The sequence below is a fragment of the Budorcas taxicolor genome, chromosome 6, assembly GCF_023091745.1.
Source record: "Budorcas taxicolor isolate Tak-1 chromosome 6, Takin1.1, whole genome shotgun sequence".
In the NCBI taxonomy this organism is placed as follows: Eukaryota; Metazoa; Chordata; class Mammalia; order Artiodactyla; family Bovidae; genus Budorcas; species Budorcas taxicolor.
In genome coordinates, this window is record NC_068915.1 from 85,627,841 (window position 1) to 85,649,017 (window position 21,177).

Sequence of the window (21,177 nt, forward strand, 5' to 3'; positions counted from 1 at the left end):
CAGAAGACCGTGGTGGTGGTGGTTTAGACGCTAAATCCTGTTGGACTCTTACAACCCCATGGACTGTAGTCCACCAGGTTCCTCTGTCCATGGATTTCTCCAGGCAAGAATACTGGAGTGGGTTGCCATTTCCTTCTCCAATGCATGAAAGTGAAAAGTGAAAGTGAAGTTGCTCAGTCGTGTCCGACTCTTCGCGACCCCATGGACTGTAGCCTACCAGGCTGCTCATTGCAACTCCAATATAAAGGAAAAATTTTAAAATAAAATAAATAAATTAATTAATTAAGGGGAAAAAAAAACTAAGCTCCTAATGGCTTTCCGACAAACCAGATCCTCCCTCAACATCTGCCATACCAGTAAGTAGTAACTACATTATTCTAGATGATCAAGCCAAAAATCTGGAGTAATTATTGACCTTTTCCTTTCTCTCACATTTCACCTTTCATCTATTAAATTCTACATTCTCTAAGTTTCAAAGTGTATCTGGAATGCTACGATTTCTCACTATTCCATCTGCTGACATAATCACATGCCTATATTATTACAGTAGGCTCCAAATTGATCATATTTCTTCTCTTGCCCCTTCAGTCTACTTCTGGTGGATAATCCCAAGTTATCTTCTATTTGACAGCATATTCCAATCAGTGCAACTGTTTTCTTAAAATCTTTTCAATATTGAAGAACCTTGTATTATGGGTCCCATTTTTCCCTCTGACTTTATTTCAACTAAATTTACTATTTTTCAACCATGTTGTTTTATCCAATATTTTTCAAATTTGCCAACCCGACTCTTAAATCAGGGCCTTTGCAGATGAGTTCTTCCTGAACTATCTACAGTAAAATGTTGTCTTCCTTCAAGCTTTTGCTGTTTTGCTCATGGAGACATTCCTTGGTCACACTGTCTAAGAGTGACCACCTCATCCCTATTAATACTTCCTGTACTCATTCTCCAGTTTTCCCCTTACCATGCATGATGATAAAAGCAACGATGTGTTATTTATCATGGAATCATCTCTCTCAGCCAGTTGAAATATAATCTCCTTGAAAGCAGAGATTTTTCATTTGTTTATAGCTTCCTCCTAGATCCTTAGAAAATTCCTGGCGTGTACTGAAGAATTACTCACAGAATAAAGAAAAAAATCTTAACTACATTTGCAACTTCAGTATCTGTTCAACTATTTCATTTGTCACATTTATTAAAAAGTTCAAGTATGTTGAAGATTTGGGAGACCTTTTCACAGATGGTTCAAATCTCAACCAAATATTTAGGAACAGATTGACATTTACAAGGTAAATAATGTGATAGAAAGGCATTTCCAGTCAGAATGATCATGGACACATCATGGTGCCCTGGAAAGACTAAGAAATGAGGGCAGAAAAATTTCCTGAAAAGATTTTGAATGACCTTGAATTCTACATTAAACATCTTGAACATTACCCTAGACAGTATACAAAACCTCAGAAATATTTTGATTCAGTAAAATTGCTTGTTACATTGATTTTAGAAAGAAACCATTTGTGAGGAAGTTAATGGAAAGTGCATGTTGGAGAGAACAGATGAGAAGTTATAAGATGTATTAGAAAGCTGTTGATAAGTATCTAAGCAATGGAAGATAAACTGGCACAGAAAAAATGTAGGTTGTATGTAGTTACCAACTCACTTTATATAAATTATTTCTAATTATTTTAATACTGGCTTTCCTGGTGGCTCATCTGGTAAAGAATCTGCCTGCAATGTGGAAGACCTGGATTTGATCCCTGGGTTGAGAAGAAACCCTGAAGGGAAAGGCTACCCATTCCAGAATTCTGGGCTGGAGAATTCATGAACTGTATAGTCCATGGAGTCACAAAGAGTCAGACACAACTGAACGACTTTAAGACTTAAGACAATATTATAAATTGGATTAAATATAGATAGTATTATTTGACAGATTTGAAACTAATGAGAAAAGTTAAAAAAGTAAATACTTATAAAAGTTACTGCTAGCTAGTAGAAGAGCTGTTTCCCAGTGTATTACATAGACTTGCATATGGCTAACCCTATTTTTAGAACTGGCAAACGACAAGCAGTGAATCATTTTCACCAGGGACTTCCCTGGTTGCTCAGACGGTAAAGCATCTGTCTACAATGCAGGAGACCTGGGTTCGATCCCTGGGTCGGGAGGATTCCCTGGGGAAGGAAACGGCAACCCACTCTAGTACTCTTGCCTAGAAAATCCCATGGATGGAGGAGCTTGGTGCAGGCTACTGTCCATGGGGTCGCAAAGAGTCGGGCACGACTGAGCGACTTCACTTCGCTTCACTTCAAGGAGTGAATAGGAAGGATATATTTTTCACTTATTAGTGAAATTTTAATTAACATATCCAAAATATAATTTTAGATGCTTATTTTAAATGGCAGTGACTAGAAGAGGCTCTGTGGTACATCTAGCCAAAAAATAAACCAAAAAAGCCTTAAGCCTTATGCTGAGCCTCATAACTAGTATTAAAATGTGGAAGAGCTGAGCTACGCAAACATGAAATATAGACAATCATGACATATTATAAACCCCACATGACCTGTTATCATGTTCTAAATCAAACTGAGTAGAAGCATTCCTTGGAATATGGGGTACAAAAATTCGATAGAAAAGCATTTCTAATCATCATGACTTCTTAGAATTCAAATTCTGTTCAAGTATTTCAAACCACAGAATTACCATATTATGGAAGAACAAGCTATAAATAGTGCTGTGCTAATCCATCAGAGATATTCCATTGCCTGGACTACTTGTCTTCCTTTTAGGAAACGAGGTAATATTTTCATTTGTCTTTTTGCTATTCTATGTACCTTGTAATATTGTAAAACCTAACAGCATTGTTCCAAAAAGTATTTTTTAAAGAAACTAATATCAGTGTACCTTAAGATTCTTTGAGAAATTGTTTGATAGCTAACAAAGCTACTGATTTATCTCCTTTTCAGTGCTTCTTAAAAAAATTAACATACAGATGCTGGAAATTGTTATACTGCTCTATCTTATGATGAAATGCCACAGTTTTAAGGATGAGCTAATCATAATGAGGTTTTTGAAAATCCAGGGTGCTGCACATTAGATGTATGACCTCCTGGATCACTTTCTTCATCTGTTAATCAGACACATGTACCTAACAAATTGTTCCACAGACTAGAGAAAGAATTTACAACATACCTAGCACAATGTCTGGCAATAGCGGATGCTTCATAACTACAACTATTTCTATGGTTCTTATTTATCAACAAGATAAAAACATTTATTTAACTCTCAGTTAATATTTGTCCATGTTCCAGTTTCTTTCATCCATGGAAAATAAAATATCTTAAGTAAAACTGAGGTAAGTGGCTATATATAATGAACTTATTTCAAATTTTTAACTTATAAAATTTAATATATTTATCATCTTATTTTAAAACATTGTCATTATGAAATGCTTATAAAGTGAATGTCATGTGCATTATCCTATAAAAGGAAACAAGAATATCTGGGATTCTTTAGTAGAAATGATAAATTAATAACAAAAGCAGGCAATGCTAATCTTAAGAGAGAATAATTCCCATGCATACACATTCTCTAAATTTGCACAGGCAAAGATCACCAACAAATTTAACAATTTTGAGTCAAATAAAATCTTGCCATTTAAAAATAATTGATTTCAAATTTGTAGATCTACAGAGTAAAGCACTAAGTGAAAGTGAAGTCGCTCAGTCGTGTCCGACTCTTTGCGACCCCATGGACTGCAGCCTACCAGGCTCCTCCATCCATGGGATCTTCCAGGCAAGAGTACTGGAGTGGGTTGCCATTTCCACACTATTATGTCAAAAAGGCATTGCTGCTGCTGCGTCGCTTCAGTCGTGTCCGACTCTGTGTGACCCCATACACAGCAGCCCACTAGGCTCCTCTGTTCCTGGGATTCTCCAGGCAAGAATACTGGAGTGGGTTGCCATTTCCTTCTCCAATGCATGAAAGTGAAAAAAAGTTAAGTTGCTCAGTCGTGACCGACTCTTAGCGACCCCATGAACTGCAGCCTACCAGGCTCCTCCATCCATGGGATTTTCCAGGCAAGACTACTGGAGTGGGTTACCATTGCCTTCTCTGCAAAAAAGCATTAAAATAACTTTATTTCACTTTTCAGTTATTTGTTTATGCACTGGAAAAGTTGCATTGATATGTAGTCAGCAAACCTTGGGGACTTATATGTGGTCATAGTATTAGAGATTGAGCTGGAGGGGATCTTAGAAATCAAATCTTCTTAGTTAAAAATCTCATTTGGTGGTTATTCTGTCAGGTTCAGTAATGTTCAGTGACGCTCAAGGTTCAGCAGCCTGTCCCAGGCTAAGCTGGGATCAGCAGGCTTCTTGTCCCCAGCAGAGTGCTATTTTCACCTGCCAATTCTCCCCTTATAAGGGAGGCAGGCTCCATGTTTTGGCTCACCTGAAATCTGATTTTCAAAAGATTTCTGTTGTTTTTTGCATTTCTGATGATTCTCCACAAGATTTAAGAAGAAGTGTAAAAAAAAAATATGGCATTATTAGTATAAACATCATTATTTTTCATCACTGTATCTTTATGTCTGGAATAGTACCTGACATAGCAAGTATTCATTGAAAAATGGGTAAATTAATAAATAAATTAGCCATTTATACATAGGGTCAATTATGCCACTAATTTGGTATGCCCAAATGAGCCTCCACTGTTTAGAAACTAAGATTTCACATTTCCTTCTCCAGATTTTACTTTATGTTATGTTAATTTATTCTTGTAAAGAACTCATTGTATTCAAATCCATGTGTTTCTCAATGAATCTACTTTTATCAGTCTTCATTGCCCTTTCCTAATTATCTGAAGATTATTTAATACATAATTAATGAGGAAATATGTGATTATAAGGAGAGTAAAACTGTTATTAATTAGCTTCTTATCTATTTCACAGTACCAAGTAAACATGAAGTTCTTCATTTTTACCTGCCTTTTGGCCGTTGCCCTTGCAAAGCATGTAAGTATAATAAGGTACATATGATAATATATAATATAAATATAAGAATATTAAATTGTTTATGAGGATAATGTCAGGGGTAGACAGCAGGGAATAGAGAGGAAGTGTATAAACTTTGAAACCTATAATCGAAGATGGCCTTGGCTCTGCCTTATGTAAGTTATGAAGATGGACAAAAATACCACTTCTAAAGTGTTCTCCTTCTAGGATTGGAAAGATTTTTAGTTCTAAGTTAAAAAGCATACACTTTCTTCCATAAACATTTGAATTTATTGGGGAAATATTTTCACTCCGAGAATCACTTCTTAAAAGTAAGAAACATGAAACCATAACAAGGATTTCTTTTAAAGTTCAGGAGAGTCACAGAGAAAATGTAGATTCCCAAACCATCTCTCAAGCATATGTCAGAATTTCATCATTCTTGACTCCAGTAGCCCAGCAACAACGATACTTTGATAGGAAACAGGGATGTGTTGAATAGTGCTAACTTTAGGAGTTGGGCTTCCCAGGTGGCTCAGTGGTAAAGAATCCACCTGCAATGCAAGAGACTCCAGTTCCATCCCTGGGTCAGGAAGATTCCATGGAGAAGGAAATGGCAACCCACTCCAGTATTCTTGCCTGGAGAATTGCTTAAACAGAAGAGCGTGGCAGTCTACAGGCCGTGAGTTGCAAAGAGTCAGACACGACTGAGAGACTAAAGAGCAACAACTTTGAAAATGACTTGCCAGATAACCTAATGCAAAATCAACCCTTCATTTCTCAAAGCAACATCTTCTAGTGAGAATGTTACAGAAATATTCATATCATACAGTGATAAAGAAGGACTAGATGCTTCACATGAAGTGCTTTGAAGATACAGGCTTGTAATCTGTTAGCTCCCTCAGGAGCAAATGGGCTTCTTCCCTTACCCTGCAGCCTGTGCTGCCAACACCTCTCCCAGGTCCAGTTCTCACTCAGTTCAGATTGGGCTTTTCTTGTGGCTCAGTTGCTAAAGAATCTGCCTGCCATGCTGGAGACCTGGGTTTGATACCAGGGTTGGGAAGATCCCCTGGAGAAGGGAAAGACTACCCACTCCAGTATTCTGACCTGGAGAATTCCATGGACTACACAGTCCAGAGGGTTGCAAAGAGTCAGATACTTTCATTCACTTTCACTTTTCAGATGTACCATATCATCAGGGTGACCAGAGTTCTTTGCTTCCTTTCCATTTCTACACCTCACACATCAATCTTGAAAAGTTTCTGTTAGTCTCTAAATTTAAAGCCAAACCAAGAGCTTAGCTACAGTAAGAATTCCAGTTAGGTGAATATAAGATAAAATAAGCTTCACTGGTCAATCTTACACCAAGTTTCATTGTTTCATTATTTATAACCTCCTAGTCTTAATTACTCTTCTCTGTAAATCAGTAATTGTCCTCAGTCTTTCCCTTAAGAGTAATTAAATCTAGCAATTAACAAAAACTAAATAAAACAAAATATCATGGTATTATAAACATTTTAAGATTCTGTAGCACATGTGCACATACATTATATTTTAAATGGTGATAGGATAAACTAAGAACCCAACATTTCCTAAAAGTAAGAACTACATTAAGCTATAAAAAGGATTTGTTTGACGTACAGAATGATTTGCTGGTAATAATATAGGATATAATATTATAATAATAATGAAAATATTCAACTAAATATCATGCATTTCCAGAAACAAATTCTTAAAAGTCTCTTGTCATCAAAACAACAGGAATAATGATAAAAACAAAACAAAATAGTGAGATACCTTGGCATTTTAAATCTACCATAAAACTGAAAACTATATTTGCTTTTGTTTGTAGAAGATGGAACATGTCTCCTCCAGTGAGCTAAGATACTTTAGTATCAACAGAAAATCTTTTCCGTTAATAAAAACAGAATATGCTCTAAACTATTGTCTTTAAAATAATTTTTCACCAATGAGTCTAGAACTATAGAATTAGAGAAAATCGGAAGTGCAACCACAACGAAAAAGTATATAGAGAGGAATAAAGACCAAAAATCTACACATTCAAATCACCAAAATTAGATTAGTACATTTTTTTTCTGAAGATGTCTCAATATTAATGAGGTATGTTCACAAGTCATGGTGAATATTTTGTGAGTACAGTAACAAGGATCCATTCTGTTTCTGCAAAAAGGACTAAAGCTTTCTGGAGCCATATTACATGCTACTTCCTAAGTGACTTCCCAGCTATGGGTACAAACAGGTTCCCACAGTCACCGGCAGTGCCACCTAAGCATTCTCTTATTTTCCTGTGATGTGTTTAATCTCTCTTAAAAATATAGAGGAAAAAATGTAATAATAATAATATGAAAAAAACCCTGAAAATTGTACAGAGGATATAGAAAACCTGTTCTTTCTTCCCTGTGGATGATACTTGGGAAAGTTTTTGATTCAGATATTCGTAACCCAAAGCACAATGCAAAATGAGTTAGGTATATGAAATATAATAGTTAAGTAGAGGTAATGAAACCAGTTAATTTTGTTCTGTAATTCAGGTAAAGACTAATATGTTATCTACCCCATGGATAATGGTTGTAGATCAATATATGATTAAGCTAATATGAATTCAATTTAGGTAAATGAGTAATATTGTCTTTCTTTTTCTAAGGAATCTATCAATATCTCCCAGGAAGTAAATACCAAATTCTTAAGTCAAATGTAATATATTTTAACTTTCTTTCTTTAATCAAAGTTATAAAATAAATTTATTTATTTTGTAGACATATAAGCAGGAAAAGAATATGGCCCTTCATCCCAGCAAGGTAAAGTTTGATTACTTTAGTCTATTAATCTTTCACTGATAAGACAGTTTTTCTATCAAACCTCGATCACTTTCTCATTCAGTCAAAAAGAGAATTGTGTTTGTGATTGTGAAAATGGTGATGTTTTCATTGTTTTGTTTAAATGCTATATACTAATGAAAGGAATTCTGGGAAAAGATTTGAGAGCCATTTTTGAGCCACAATATTAAAGTAGAATATCTTCGAAAGAATTTCTTGTTAAAGATTCATCATTTTTACTTTTCTTCCTTAATTCTGTACTCTTTTGTTCACAAAATCATATTTTCTTTGCTATAACTGTATGCTCAAGAATATTATACTACATTTCAATAAATGTTATATCCTTTTGGCTTTGTTTTCTTTTAGGAGAAACTTTGCACCACATCCTGCGAGGTATACACTGATTTCACATTTGTAGCATAATGTGAAGTAAAATGTTATAGTGTTTGAAATTAACATACATTGTATAAATTAATATACATTGAAATTAACCTTTATTTGGAAAATATATTTCAAATCAATCAAACTTGAAAACCAAGATTATCTTTAAACAATGAGACCAAAATTATAGTCTTCTCAATTCTATGACTAAATCAAATGAAGAAAATATATCTTTGCATGAATCAACTAACACATTTGATTCCTAGAATCTATGAAGAATGAAGAACTTATCTTTTAGTGTTTTTCAGTATCAAACTTATTTTATTCTTTTTTAAAATTCTTTTTCTGTTGCAATATTTTCTTAAAACTGACTCAATCAATTTATCACAGAAACAATATATATTTGCTTCCTAAAGCATGTCAGTTGCCCTAGTGATGTATTTTTCCTAATACATAATAAGTAACAACTATTAAAATGAGAAAGAAAAATCTATCCATGCCTTGCCTAAAGTTATCTTGTATATTCATTCATTCACTTGACAAATCTTTTATTCAACAAGAACTATGTCCCCAACATTATCTTAGTCTCTAGGAATACAGTAATAATTATGAGACTCACTGGGGATACAACAATAAACACAGTAAACAACAATAAATACCACTGTCATCAAATAGGAAATTCTGTTATAACTTATACAAAACTCATACAATGAAAGCGATCCAGTCTAATGCATCTCTTAATGAGAGAGAAATTTTTCCTTTTATATTCAGGAGAAAATAGTATAGCAATGCTGTGGGGAAATACATCTAATTATTTTTCTTCTCTCTTTAAGGAAGTTGTAAGGAACGCAAATGAAGAGGTGAGAAATTTTTATACATTTGAACATTTTTTGTTCATGTTACCAATATTTAACATTCTAAAATTAGTAATGGCATATGGAAAGATGTTTAAATTTCCTTTTTTAATAAACTGGAAAATGATTTATAAGTTCCTTCAAAATGACAGTTTTTCCCTGTCTACTTGAGTAATGTCCACCTAAATCACTGTGTATTCTCTTGAGCCACTTACATTTAAATATATGATCATTTTTATCTCTTCCACTTATTTGCTAAAGGTGATTAAAAACAAGCAGCCAAGAAGCCTGGTTGCATTGCTTTTATTTCAATCCTTTTAACTTATCATAATAATGATCATGTTTGTAATAAGAGACATATCCCAAGTAAACATTAACATGCAAGGAATAATGTTTGCATTTCTTCTGGTAACCAGATTTATATTGTATATATTATTTTTTTCAAGGAATATTCTATCAGATCATCTAGTGAGGTAAGAGACCTTTTCTTTTAACACTGAATAGCAAGTTCATCCAAAATAGATTTTCAGCAATGTGTAGTAATTAGTTGTTAACATCACAAATAGGGTGTGTAATAGAGAAATCATTTACCCAAACTTAATGTCATACTGAGGAGACTGGGAAGTGACTATCTACACCCTGGTGTACATGGATGTTCTTTCACAGGGATATCAAATATCTGACTCCAGAGGAAAGAAATAAAGACATGCTCTGGTATTGATAGAAATACCCAAGCAATGAGCACAACGGGGAAAGGTGTCTGGAAAAGGGAGAACCATAGCCTTGGCTCAGAGCCTTGAGGCTGCGCCTGAAGACTTCCTACTTAACATCTAGGAAGCCTGCTTTACCATTTCTCTAGGCCACGGGTCTGTCTGGAATGGAGAGCCAATGGCCTCCTATGAATAGCAATGTGTCATCCAGAAAAGGTATACTGGATTCAGTTTGCCACATCTCACTAGGCCAACTTTGTAAACTTTTTTGTCACCTGTTTACACTCCCTAAACATTTGATATTGAATTAATAATGTAGAATTGATGAAAACTTTAAAATTAAACACGTTTTCAGTCACATGTTATTACTTTGAAACTGAGGACTCTGAATTTTCCATGTATTGAATCTCTAATAAATACTGTAACTCCAATACTTTGGCCACCTCATGTGAAGAGCTGACTCATTGGAAAAGACCCTGATGCTGGGAGGGATTGGGGGCAGGAGGAGAAGGGGACGACAGAGGATGAGATGGCTGGATGGCATCACCGACTCGATGGACAGGAGTTTGGGTAAACTCCAAGAGTTGGTGATGGACAGGGAGGCCTGACGTGCTGCGATTCATGGGGTCGCAAAGAGTCGGACACGACTGAGAGATTGAACTGAACTGAACTGAACTGAATAAATACTGTAATTTCTCAGTAGTAGTAGCTTGGACTCTAAATATACTTAATGAATTGCCCTTTCTACTCTAGTACAATGCTAAGACTAAATCATGCAAGTTAAGTTAATCCTCCTTTTCTTCCCTGAAGGAATCTGCTGAAGTTGCCCCAGAGGTAACTAATTTTCATTCAAATAAAATGAAATTCATATCGTCCAGCTTTGTTTTCTCTTTGTGTATTTTTATAACAAGTGTTTTGTTTTCTTAACAGGAAGTTAAGATTATTGTGGACGATAAGCACTACCAGAAAGCACTGGTAAATTTTTCATACAAATTATAACTTCAAGTAAACAGTCATAGTAACACTGCTTCTTCTCCAAATGTTCACATAACTATTCCATCCCAGTTACAGAAAATTTTATGTTACTAAACAACCCTTGTTAGGTAAATTTGCAGTGTTGTATGAATTATCTAATTAAATAAAGTTCTAAGAAACTTGGTTCTTCTATAATCTACTTTTGACACATAGAGAAGATTCAATACTGGAGTAAATATTGGTAATTTTCTTTCTCTCTAGAATGAAATCAATCAGTTTTATCAGAAGTTCCCCCAGTATCTCCAGTATATGTATCAAGGTCCAATTGTTTTGAACCCATGGGATCAGGTTAAGAGAAATGCTGGCCCCTTTACTCCCACCGTGGTGAGTGCTGCTTTTTTATATGTTGTTTCTTGTTTTTGTTTTTTTTTTTTCTTTCTGTTTTTGGTGAAGGATGAGTTCAGGATAAAGATTTGTAAAATGTCTAGAGATAAAATGTCCCAACGAGACAAGTTTTAACTTAGAAAGTAGAACAACTGCAAAAATCTTATAGTCCAGAAATTAAACCACAAACAAAACATAGCTCAAGTATAGTAGCAAATAACAATAGCAACCATAATGACAAATAAGTAATTTAATTTAAATTGAACATAGCTGTCTTAAGAGTATGCTTCTATATCATTTTGCTTGGCTTCTCAAACAATTCTCTAAGAGGAGATAGTAATCATTAATTTCATGTAACAAAAAGATTGCTTTGTTAAGAAAATATAAAGAAATGAAGTAATTTACCTAGGTTCCAGGTTCTCTCTCTACCATTTTCTTTCATAAAACAGTCTGTCTTAAGGAATGTTTTCGCATATGAGGAATAAATAATGAAAGTTTTCATGGTCCTTTTTTTTTTTTTTTTGATATAGAACAGAGAGCAGCTCTCCACCAGTGAGGTAAGGGCATTTACCTACAAAGGCAATAATCTGATAACTAGTAAGATATTATTCACTTATTATACACTGTACTAGACAGTCTTTGATGTAGTTGCTTAAGCAATAAATCTGGATTTACATAAAAATTGAAAAAATTTTTCCAATTGGAAAACTGGAACTTTAGATCCCTAAGAAAAATCTGGGAAAGGCAGAACAAATATGTACACATTGAGGGATACAAAGATTGGATCTGTGCTAGTATACTTTGTCAAAATGCTGTTACTACTTCTTTTTTTATAGCTCACCATTAATATTACTATCACACCATAAGACCTGGTATAGATCTTAAATTTTAGAAACAGAGTGAGAGAAATTCAATGTATTATTCTGAAATAAGAATGCAAATTAATTCAGATCCATATAAATTGCTGTTATCCAAGTGTCTTCCTGCACATCACACATAATTAAACACATTTTCACATCACATAGGAAATTGCCTAGTTTTATTCCTACTTCATAATGAATAAAATATTTGAGAAAAGAGAAATAGCAGTTTCATAAGTAAGACTAAAATGTATCATTTCAATTTTTTCTTAAGATATCTGCCAACTCCTCTCAGGAAGCAAGTCAAAACCACTTACATTAAATACAGTTAAGAAATTACTTTTTATGTTGTTACAGTTATAACATATTATTTATTTGCATAAATATAATCAGGAGACAGTGTGGTTATGCAGAACAGTCAGATAAAATATATCTACATATTTATTGATTCATTGATATGTCATTCATCATTCACTTAAGAAATATGCATTTAACCAGCATTATGCCCTTTACATTATGTTAGACTCTTGGGATGCAACAGTGATTTACAAAGCAATAAAAATAAATTGAATTATTCTTTATAAAAAAGGAGTTTTTCTACATATAGTCAAAAGGAAATTATGTATAGACAATACAGTGGGAATTAAATGTCTAATTCTTCTTTTATTTTTCAAGGAAAATTCAAAGAAGACCATTGATATGGTAAGCTATTATTTCTATATGAAGCTATTTTAATTAATAGTTTCAAAATCTAATATCAATAATTAAGCTTATCTGAAACATTCTTCTTTTAATAAAATAGAGTTATATTTGTAAGTTATTTAAAAATATGATTTTTCTCCAACACTTAACTCTGTTCCACTCAACTGTCTTGAATTCTTTCAATTAAGTCCTTCCATGTGAGCAAGACTTTTCTATATCACAAAAGTTTTATATTATTTCCACTGCTTCTTTTTTTTTAATCAAATTTTTGAACTAAATATTTTACTTCAATTCTTTTTTATCTATTGTACTATTATACTTTTTGTAAAATGAGAAAGAACTAAAACTCCACAAATGTTAAAATTGTACTGTATCTTGGTCCCCAAATTTTGACTATTTTTTTTATTTCTCCCTGAATCTTCTAATAGTTCATCCAGTAAGAAAAAATATACTTTTAAAATAAATAACCAACTAGTTTATTGCACTTTTCTGCTGTTAATTATTTTAAGCATATTAGGTATTTGCTAATACTTAATTTTTTAACAGAGCCACATCAAAATAGCCAGTAAAATAAAGAAAAACACATGTAAGAAAAATACACAGATTCAGAGTCATTTTAGAGATCTGAAAGGAAGTATATCCAAAGGTTTGAGTAGCTGTTCTAGCCATGCTTTTGATAATGTTCAGCTGGATCCTGATTCATTGATAACATGCATTTTTCAAATAAGCCAATGCCAAATAAACATCCTGTCAATTGCTTTCACCATAGTTCTACCCTGAATCTCTCTGGTTGTTTAGGGGGTTGAATACTGGATTGGGTTATGGGTTGTGTAAACCACAGTTACAAGAACACTTGCTGTGTTAGAATGAGTCAAGTGGAAAAACGCAATGGGAAGACATCCCAGGAGAGGCTGAAACATGGATTGTGGCCCACAGTCTTATGGCCTGAGGCACAGTCCAACATCAACCTCACTGAGAGCTTTAGGAGCATGCCTTACCCTTTCTTTCAATTTGGGGGTCCATACCCATTAAAAAGGGCTTCCCAGATGGCGCTAGTGCTAAAGAACCAGCCTGCCAATGAAGGAGACAAGAAACACAGATTTGATCCCTGGGTTGAGAAGATTGACTGAAACAGGGCATGGCAACCCATTCCAGTATTCTTGCCTGGAGCATCCCATGGACAGAGGAGTCTGGCAGGCTACAGTCCATAGAGTTGCAAAGAGTCACATAGGACTGAAGTGACTTAGTACGAAGGGAGGCACAGCCATTAAAAAAACAATGGTCTTCCCAGAAAGGATATGCAAGCTATGTTACATACCTCAAGGGCCTGCTTTGTTTTAGCTTTCCCTCTCTCTCTCCCCCTCTCCTCTACTCCCTGGCTTTGCATCTGCTATACTCAATGAAAATTTGACATTATATGAATAATATACATAAATGGAAACTCAAAACATACTTTCAGTCAGTCAATTATCATATTGACACAGAGAATGCTCTGAAAATGCATATTCAAACTCATTAAATTCATAATAAATTTCTATAAAATAGCACTTTGTTACTTGATAGCAGTGATTTAGCTTTGAATTGTTAAAAATAATTAGCTCTAGTTCTCTACTGTAATGATACAGACAAAATTACTGGTAGGCTATTCAAGTAAAGCTGATTTTCATTTTTTTTTCCATAAGGAATCAACAGAAGTATTCACTAAGGTAAGTAATTTCCCTTCAAACAAAATTAATTACATGCTATCCTATAATATTTGCTTTTGCATTTATTGCAGTTTATTTTTATTATTAACAGAAAACTAAACTGACTGAAGAAGAAAAGAATCGCCTAAATTTTCTGGTAAATTTTTATACAAACGTGAGCACACTCAGACTCAGCTTGGACACCACTGAACCACAATCCTCTCAACAACAACAAAGCAAAACAAAAAACTCACATTTTTTTAAACAAATTCTAATTTCTATAAGTCTTCCTTATACTTTATGAAAACTATTGCAAAAACCTTCTCTCATTGTACCAGTTGTACAATTGCCATGTATCCACACAACCAGTCATTCTAAAAACTCACTGACTTTTCATTTTGTAAAAATAGAAAATAATCCTGAAGACAGATACCACTGTGTTTAATCTCTATAATAATCTATAGTTGTACCCATATAAATGGTTCAAAACAGAACACAGAGGAGAGGGATATTTAATTACAGAATAGGTGACAAGCAATATATTATCATTTACTTCTATAAGATAAATGACACTCAGAGATTAACAATTGGATCAGTGTCGCAGATTCTACTGAGTTAAATCACACATTCTATATGACTCTAAGGACTAAAGTATTTCCACGAGATGTGGAAAAGAAGCTGCAATCTAAGACACTGTTAATAAATTATCCCCTTGCCTTCTTACACAAATATTTTTTTCTTTTTTTCCCACTTAAGCATTTTGACATTAGAGTTTGAAATAACCAAAGAATATTTTTAAACCTACCATTTATTTTATAAAAGTAAAGATAATTTTATATGAATAAACTTTACTTTGCTTAAGTCTGTTTGGTATCATTTAGAATTTATCCAAGTAAAACTTTATTTGGTTAGGTCCAGGTGTTCTCACATATGGGATAATGGAATAATTATAATTTTCCTAGAAAAAAATCAGCCAGTATTACCAGAAATTTGCCTGGCCCCAGTATCTCAAGACTGTTGATCAGCATCAGAAAGCTATGAAGCCATGGACTCAACCCAAGACAAACGCTATTCCCTATGTGGTGAGTTCTCCCTTTTATTTTTAATTTTAAAACCGAGTTGTCTTTTGTAATAAAAATAAGATAGGGAAATGAAATATGGAAATAAAATTCTAAGTTCTAAAGTAAAAGCTAAAACAAAATTAAATGAATGTTCTAGGCTGGAAACTGAATTATAAATCATATAGGGTGAACAGAGCTAAATAAGCAGAAATAATTATCATGATAAATTGTGTTTGCATTGGATTTAAATTTCATAAGTATTTGCTTATAATATTTCAGTTGATTCTATAGCATTTCCTGAAGGTGGGTCAGCATAGAGAATATTACTGCCATTTCACAAAAGTATCTGAAATTCCAAAAAGTAGCCTGACCAAACTCTAATTAACATTTCTCCTTTGTTTCATTTTTGTTTAAATGTGACTGATAAAATGTATTTTAACATAAGGAATAAGGGAGAGAGCAGGAAATTTTACCTAGAGAACCAAGAATTTAATATAAAAATATAAGATTGGAATCCAGAAGACCTGACATAAATAAACTTTTGATCTGGGGCAAGTCACTTCATTTATATCGATTTTTAAAATATGATTCACTGTATTGGATATACATATAGCATTTAAAGATATCTTCCCCGTGATTAGAGAAAATAAGAATTTAGTATCTGTAGTTTGAATATAATGTGCCAAAATTTTTTCTAAATATTTCCACAGAGTTGTAAATATTCTTTTTGTTTGTTATTATAAGCAATTAGCTAAAATATATTATTTCTTTCTCTTTTAAAGAGGTACCTTTAAGATTCTTGAATTAACTGCTTCTACCTGGTTATGGTAAGTAACTTTAGGCTTATAATTTAAACGATAAATGGGATTTTTGTGTGAAGGATGACTAATATTAAGTAATATACATACATGTTAAATTGCATCAGTCATGTCTGACTCTGTGTGATCCTATCAACTATAGCCCACCAGGATCCTCTATCCATGATGTTCTCCAGTCAAAAATACTAGAGTGGGTTGCCATGCCCTCTTCCAAGGGATCTTCCTGATCCAGGGATCGAACCCATGTCTCTTACATCTGCAGTGGCAGGCAGGTTCTTACCACTAACGTCACATGGGAAGTATATAGCTTCAACTTTAAGTCATACTTGGTTTATGAAATATTTAAAATTTTGCTTATACCTTCTGGATTCACAAATTAAGTGATCTGTGTATTTGCATGCATTTTATAAATATTTTGAAAATAAATTGTAGAGAAGGTTCTCTATAGCTGATGATAAATTCAGTCAGAAGCAAGAGCTCAGGGGGAAAATTGTCACAAGCATAATGGGCACAAGGATGATAACCTGTCACCTTAGAGCTCAGACCCAGAATTTCAGTTTGGTGAAAGATCTACAATATAGTTTTCTTACACAAGTTAGTTTAAAACAAGCATTATTTTCTCTGGGAAAAATCATTATCTTTTTAAACACATAAAACCTACTTCTCCTAGTGATTCTATTTGACATTTTAAACATTGCCTTAAAACCATGATGAACAGTCAAGGAAACAAGTATACATCAATGTTGCTTTTTTGTGTAGTCACTTTTTCTTTGATATTGTCCTTGCAGTACATAAGTCATCTCCAATCTTGGCATTCTGTCTCACTCAAGATTTCTTGTTCTTTGTATGTGTCCTGCAATGGGACAAAGTAGGTTTCAGAGGAACGAGTAGTAACAGTGGTAGTCATTTATTGAGGCCTTGCAATGCTTGTCACAATCCTAAGCCCTTTGCCTATATTAAATTTCATGTTCACAAAAACCTACATAATCAGTATTATTAGCCACGTTGAGATAAGGAAACTGCTTGTTCATGATCACCGTGTAAAAGTGGGAAAGCCAAGAATCCAGCACAGATTTCCAGTTCTAGGACTAAAACACTCCACTATTGACACCAAGCTACAATCCAAGTCCAACTAGAGGAATCTTTTAGAACACTTTTTTGGCTTTAGGTTATGTTGTCACAAACTTGATTTGCTTTGTCATATCACTTTTTCCCTCCAAATTATGGAAAGGATTAGACTATTAATTTTCTGTGAAAAAAAAGAATAACTTATGAATATGAGCTGAATATTCAGTTGTGTTTAATAAATAGCCTTATTCACTTTGCTATCATTATTTATATACTTATTCTACATTAAAAAAATTGATCATGTGTTCTATACTGTGAGAGACATGAAGGAGACAAAAATAAGGTACCAAACTTATCTTCATTAAGCTCTATTCTAGACAAAGTCACAGAAATGCAATACAAGGTGCCAGATGCTAAGTTAGAGACATCAGAAATATGTAGTAGTACAAAAAGATCTAGTGATGCCTCAAACATAAGTCCTAAAGGAAGTCCTTTCGGATAATTAGAAATAGGCTAAGCAAAGCAATGACAAAGGAAAAAAAAGGTATTAAACTGAAAGAAAAATGACAAAAGAAACAGAGAAATCAAAAATGCAAGTCAGTTTTAAAGAATTTAATAATTTTAGCAATTTCTTAATGTATCAGCCCATTGTCATTTTGCATAATTATTTTGTTTTATTAAAATCTAGATTTCAATTAGATTAAAGGGTTTTAGGTGCAGGAAACAATAACATTTCATGTTTAATAAATTATTTAGAAAATAAGAATAATTAAATATTCCTTCAAGTTGCTGAAGTGTAAATATTTACCACTTTATCAGTTCAGTCGCTCAGTCCTGTCCAACTTTTTGCGATCCCATGAATCGCAGCACTCCAGGCCTCCCCGTCCATCCCCAACTCCCGGAGTTCACTCAGACTCACAGCCATCGAGTCCATGATGCCATCCAGCCATCTCATCCTCGGTCGCCCCCTTCTCCTCCTGCCCCCAATCCCTCCCAGCATCAGAATCTTTTCCAATGAGTCAACTCTTCTCATGAGGTGGCCAAAGTACTGGAGTTTCAGCTTCAGCATCATTCCCTCCAAGGAAATCCCAGGGTTGATCTCCTTCAGAATAGACTGGTTGGATCTCCTTGCAGTCCAAGGGACTCTCAAGAGTCTTCTCCAACACCACCACAGTTCAAAAGTATCAATTCTTTAGTGCTCAGCTTTCTTCACAGTCCAACTCTCACATCCATACATGATCACTGGAAAAATCATAGCCTTGACTAGATGGACCTTTGTTGGCAAAGTAATATCTCTGCTTTTCAATATGCTGTCTAGGTTGGTCATAACTTTTCTTCCAAGGAGTAAGTGTTTTTTAATTTCATGGCTGCAGTCACCATCTGCCGTGATCTTATAAATAAATATAAATATTAATACTACTTTTATTTGTTGGATTAAAGAAACTGGCTGTCAGTTTTCACTCATGCATTAAATTATTTCACAAATAGTTATTAAAATCCTACTACTATGTGCTAGGTTATCACGTTGAACACTAGAAAATATTAACTAATAATAGTTACAAATAATAACATTTTGGATACATGTATATACATGGCTGAATCCCTTTGCTGTTCACTTGAAACTACCACAACATTGTTAATCAAATATACCCCAATACAAAATAAATTTTAAAGTTTGAAAAAAAATAATAACATTCTGCTAAACTAGTATGGATGAGTATGTGTGGGTTCTGTATACAGACATACATTATTTCTTGAATATAGATCAATAGGTAATGTAGTATTCTGTTTTCCTTTTCAGGTTGGACTGGAAAATCTATCTTCTACAGTTTCATATCTACCACTTTACTTCATACAACCAGCATGTTTGGGGTGGCACATCAATAAGACAAATCGCAGAGTATTTCCTGAATTATTTATACTCTCCCTGTTAGTTTATATTGAATATACTGGGTTTATATGGTGGTTTCATACAAACTTAGCTGATGATTATTTAAAATCCTTTCCCTAATCTTTCTAAGTTATAGAAATATTTTTCTTTCCCTCCGGAAATAAAATGTCAAGTGCATTCTTTGGTGTGTAATCATCATTTCCATCGTTCATAGTGGCCCATGAGGCTGTGGATTATAATATTGTTTGTTGTTTAGTTGCTAAGTCATATCCAATTCTTTGAGACCATGACCCACTAGGCTTCCCTGTCCATGGGATTTCCCAGGCAAGAATACTGGAGTGGGTAACCATTTCCTTCTCCAGGGGATCTTTCTGACCCAGGGATTAAACCCTTGTCTCCTGAATTGCAGGTAAATTCTTTTCTGCTGAGCCACCGGGGAAGGCTTCATGGATTATAACATAAAGAGTCTTATAATATAATAGAGTCCTAACAGTAACTCTGAACCAGCTTGACTACCATCAAAAGAACCATACACTTCCTGAGTAATTCAATCTTCCTTCTCATAAATATTACTTATTATATTCTCCAACCACAGCTAGGTTTACAGTATTATTCAATCATCATTCTACCTTTTTTTTTTTTTTACTTTGTGCCCATCATCTGCCACAGCATTAACCCCAAACCTTCACCAGAGGCTTCAGTCCTCCTGTCTCTGGTCACCTTGTCACACTAAAGTAGGGAGTCAGGCATTGGGAACATAAACCTTCCGAAGTCCGCTAGTAATGGTGTTAACAACTGGAGAAATAGCAAAAACAAATGGCTTCATGTATGGAACATAAGAAAATTCTAGAAGGGTGACATATCCAAAGAAGACAGAGGGATAGGGAACTTAAAGGAAAGTGAATTAAAGAGGAAAGAATGAAGATGAAAGCTATTTGAGCTTAGAAATTTCTGTGAAACATTTGCTTGTGATGGGAAGACATTGGAGAAGTTTTCATAGGCAAGTGACATTATATGATAAGTATCTTTGATGAAAAGATCTGAAAATTGGAGACTTTTTCTTTGATTCAGTAGACTACTCCAGTCCTTTAACCTTCTCATTGTACTCCATTCTATCCAAGCCTTCTTAACCTCACTTTTTTTCCTATTCAGGCTGAACACTGAAGGGTTTCTCAGAAGAAGGGTACACATGCCATATATTTTGAAAGAGTGGAAGGGGTAGAAGCTAAGAGAATTTTACTTTGTCTTCATAGAACTCTCGATCCCTTAACACTCTGAATATATTCCATTCTATTTCTTATTCGCCTCACTTCCTTTCTTACTCAGCCCAGACTTCACCCTTAGATTTTTTTAAAGTACCATTTTGATAACTCTTATAACTCTTCTGTCCCTCTGTACTTAGTGCTACTGGAAAGCATGCAACCATGAACTAAATTTCTACTGCTACTTCATGCAAAGCAGCTGAATACTAAAGTAAGTTTGTTTTTTAAACATTTCTAAACATGTTAGTCATGAAAGACTGCTTATCAATCTTTGTCGTCTTGGCATTAGAGTTAGCTGCCTTCTTCAACTCTCTCTAAACTCCTAATTATCTTACTGAAAAAAAAAATTACCTTTCTACTTTATTGACAAATACTGAGTTTATCAGTCCTAAACACTATCCACCTCGCTAGCATGACACTTCACTAACTTGATCTAAATCTGAACATAACTTTAACTGTCGTCTTCAAATCTCAAGGGCTGTGGTGATCTTTCTCTGGTTCAAAACTAATAGCTCCTTTTGTGCTGTTTAAATTTTCTCTGTAGTCTATCCTGTTCAGTGTTGTTCACTGGGCAAAGTAATAATAATGATTATAATATCTGAAACTCATTGAACAGCTATGTGCAGGGCAATTTATATATTTGTCTCAATTATCTTTATAACTATTAACAATACTCATTACTAATAACTCTTAATACTAT

The 21,177-nt window shown here is 34.1% G+C and overlaps 1 protein-coding gene across 1 annotated transcript; it reads left to right on the forward strand.

Moving 5' to 3' along the window:
• Positions 1-4,959: 4,959 nt before the first annotated feature.
• LOC128049542 (alpha-S2-casein) lies at positions 4,960-20,680 on the forward strand. Its single transcript, XM_052641776.1, has 16 exons — positions 4,960-5,010; positions 6,842-6,866; positions 7,653-7,678; positions 7,767-7,808; positions 8,193-8,219; positions 9,041-9,067; positions 9,508-9,534; positions 10,582-10,605; positions 10,702-10,746; positions 11,008-11,130; positions 11,661-11,687; positions 12,666-12,692; positions 14,375-14,398; positions 14,490-14,534; positions 15,340-15,459; positions 20,618-20,680. Exons 1-16 carry the CDS (start codon positions 4,960-4,962, stop codon positions 20,678-20,680), a joined length of 723 nt encoding a protein of 240 aa, XP_052497736.1.
• The last annotated feature ends 497 nt before the right edge of the window (positions 20,681-21,177 follow it).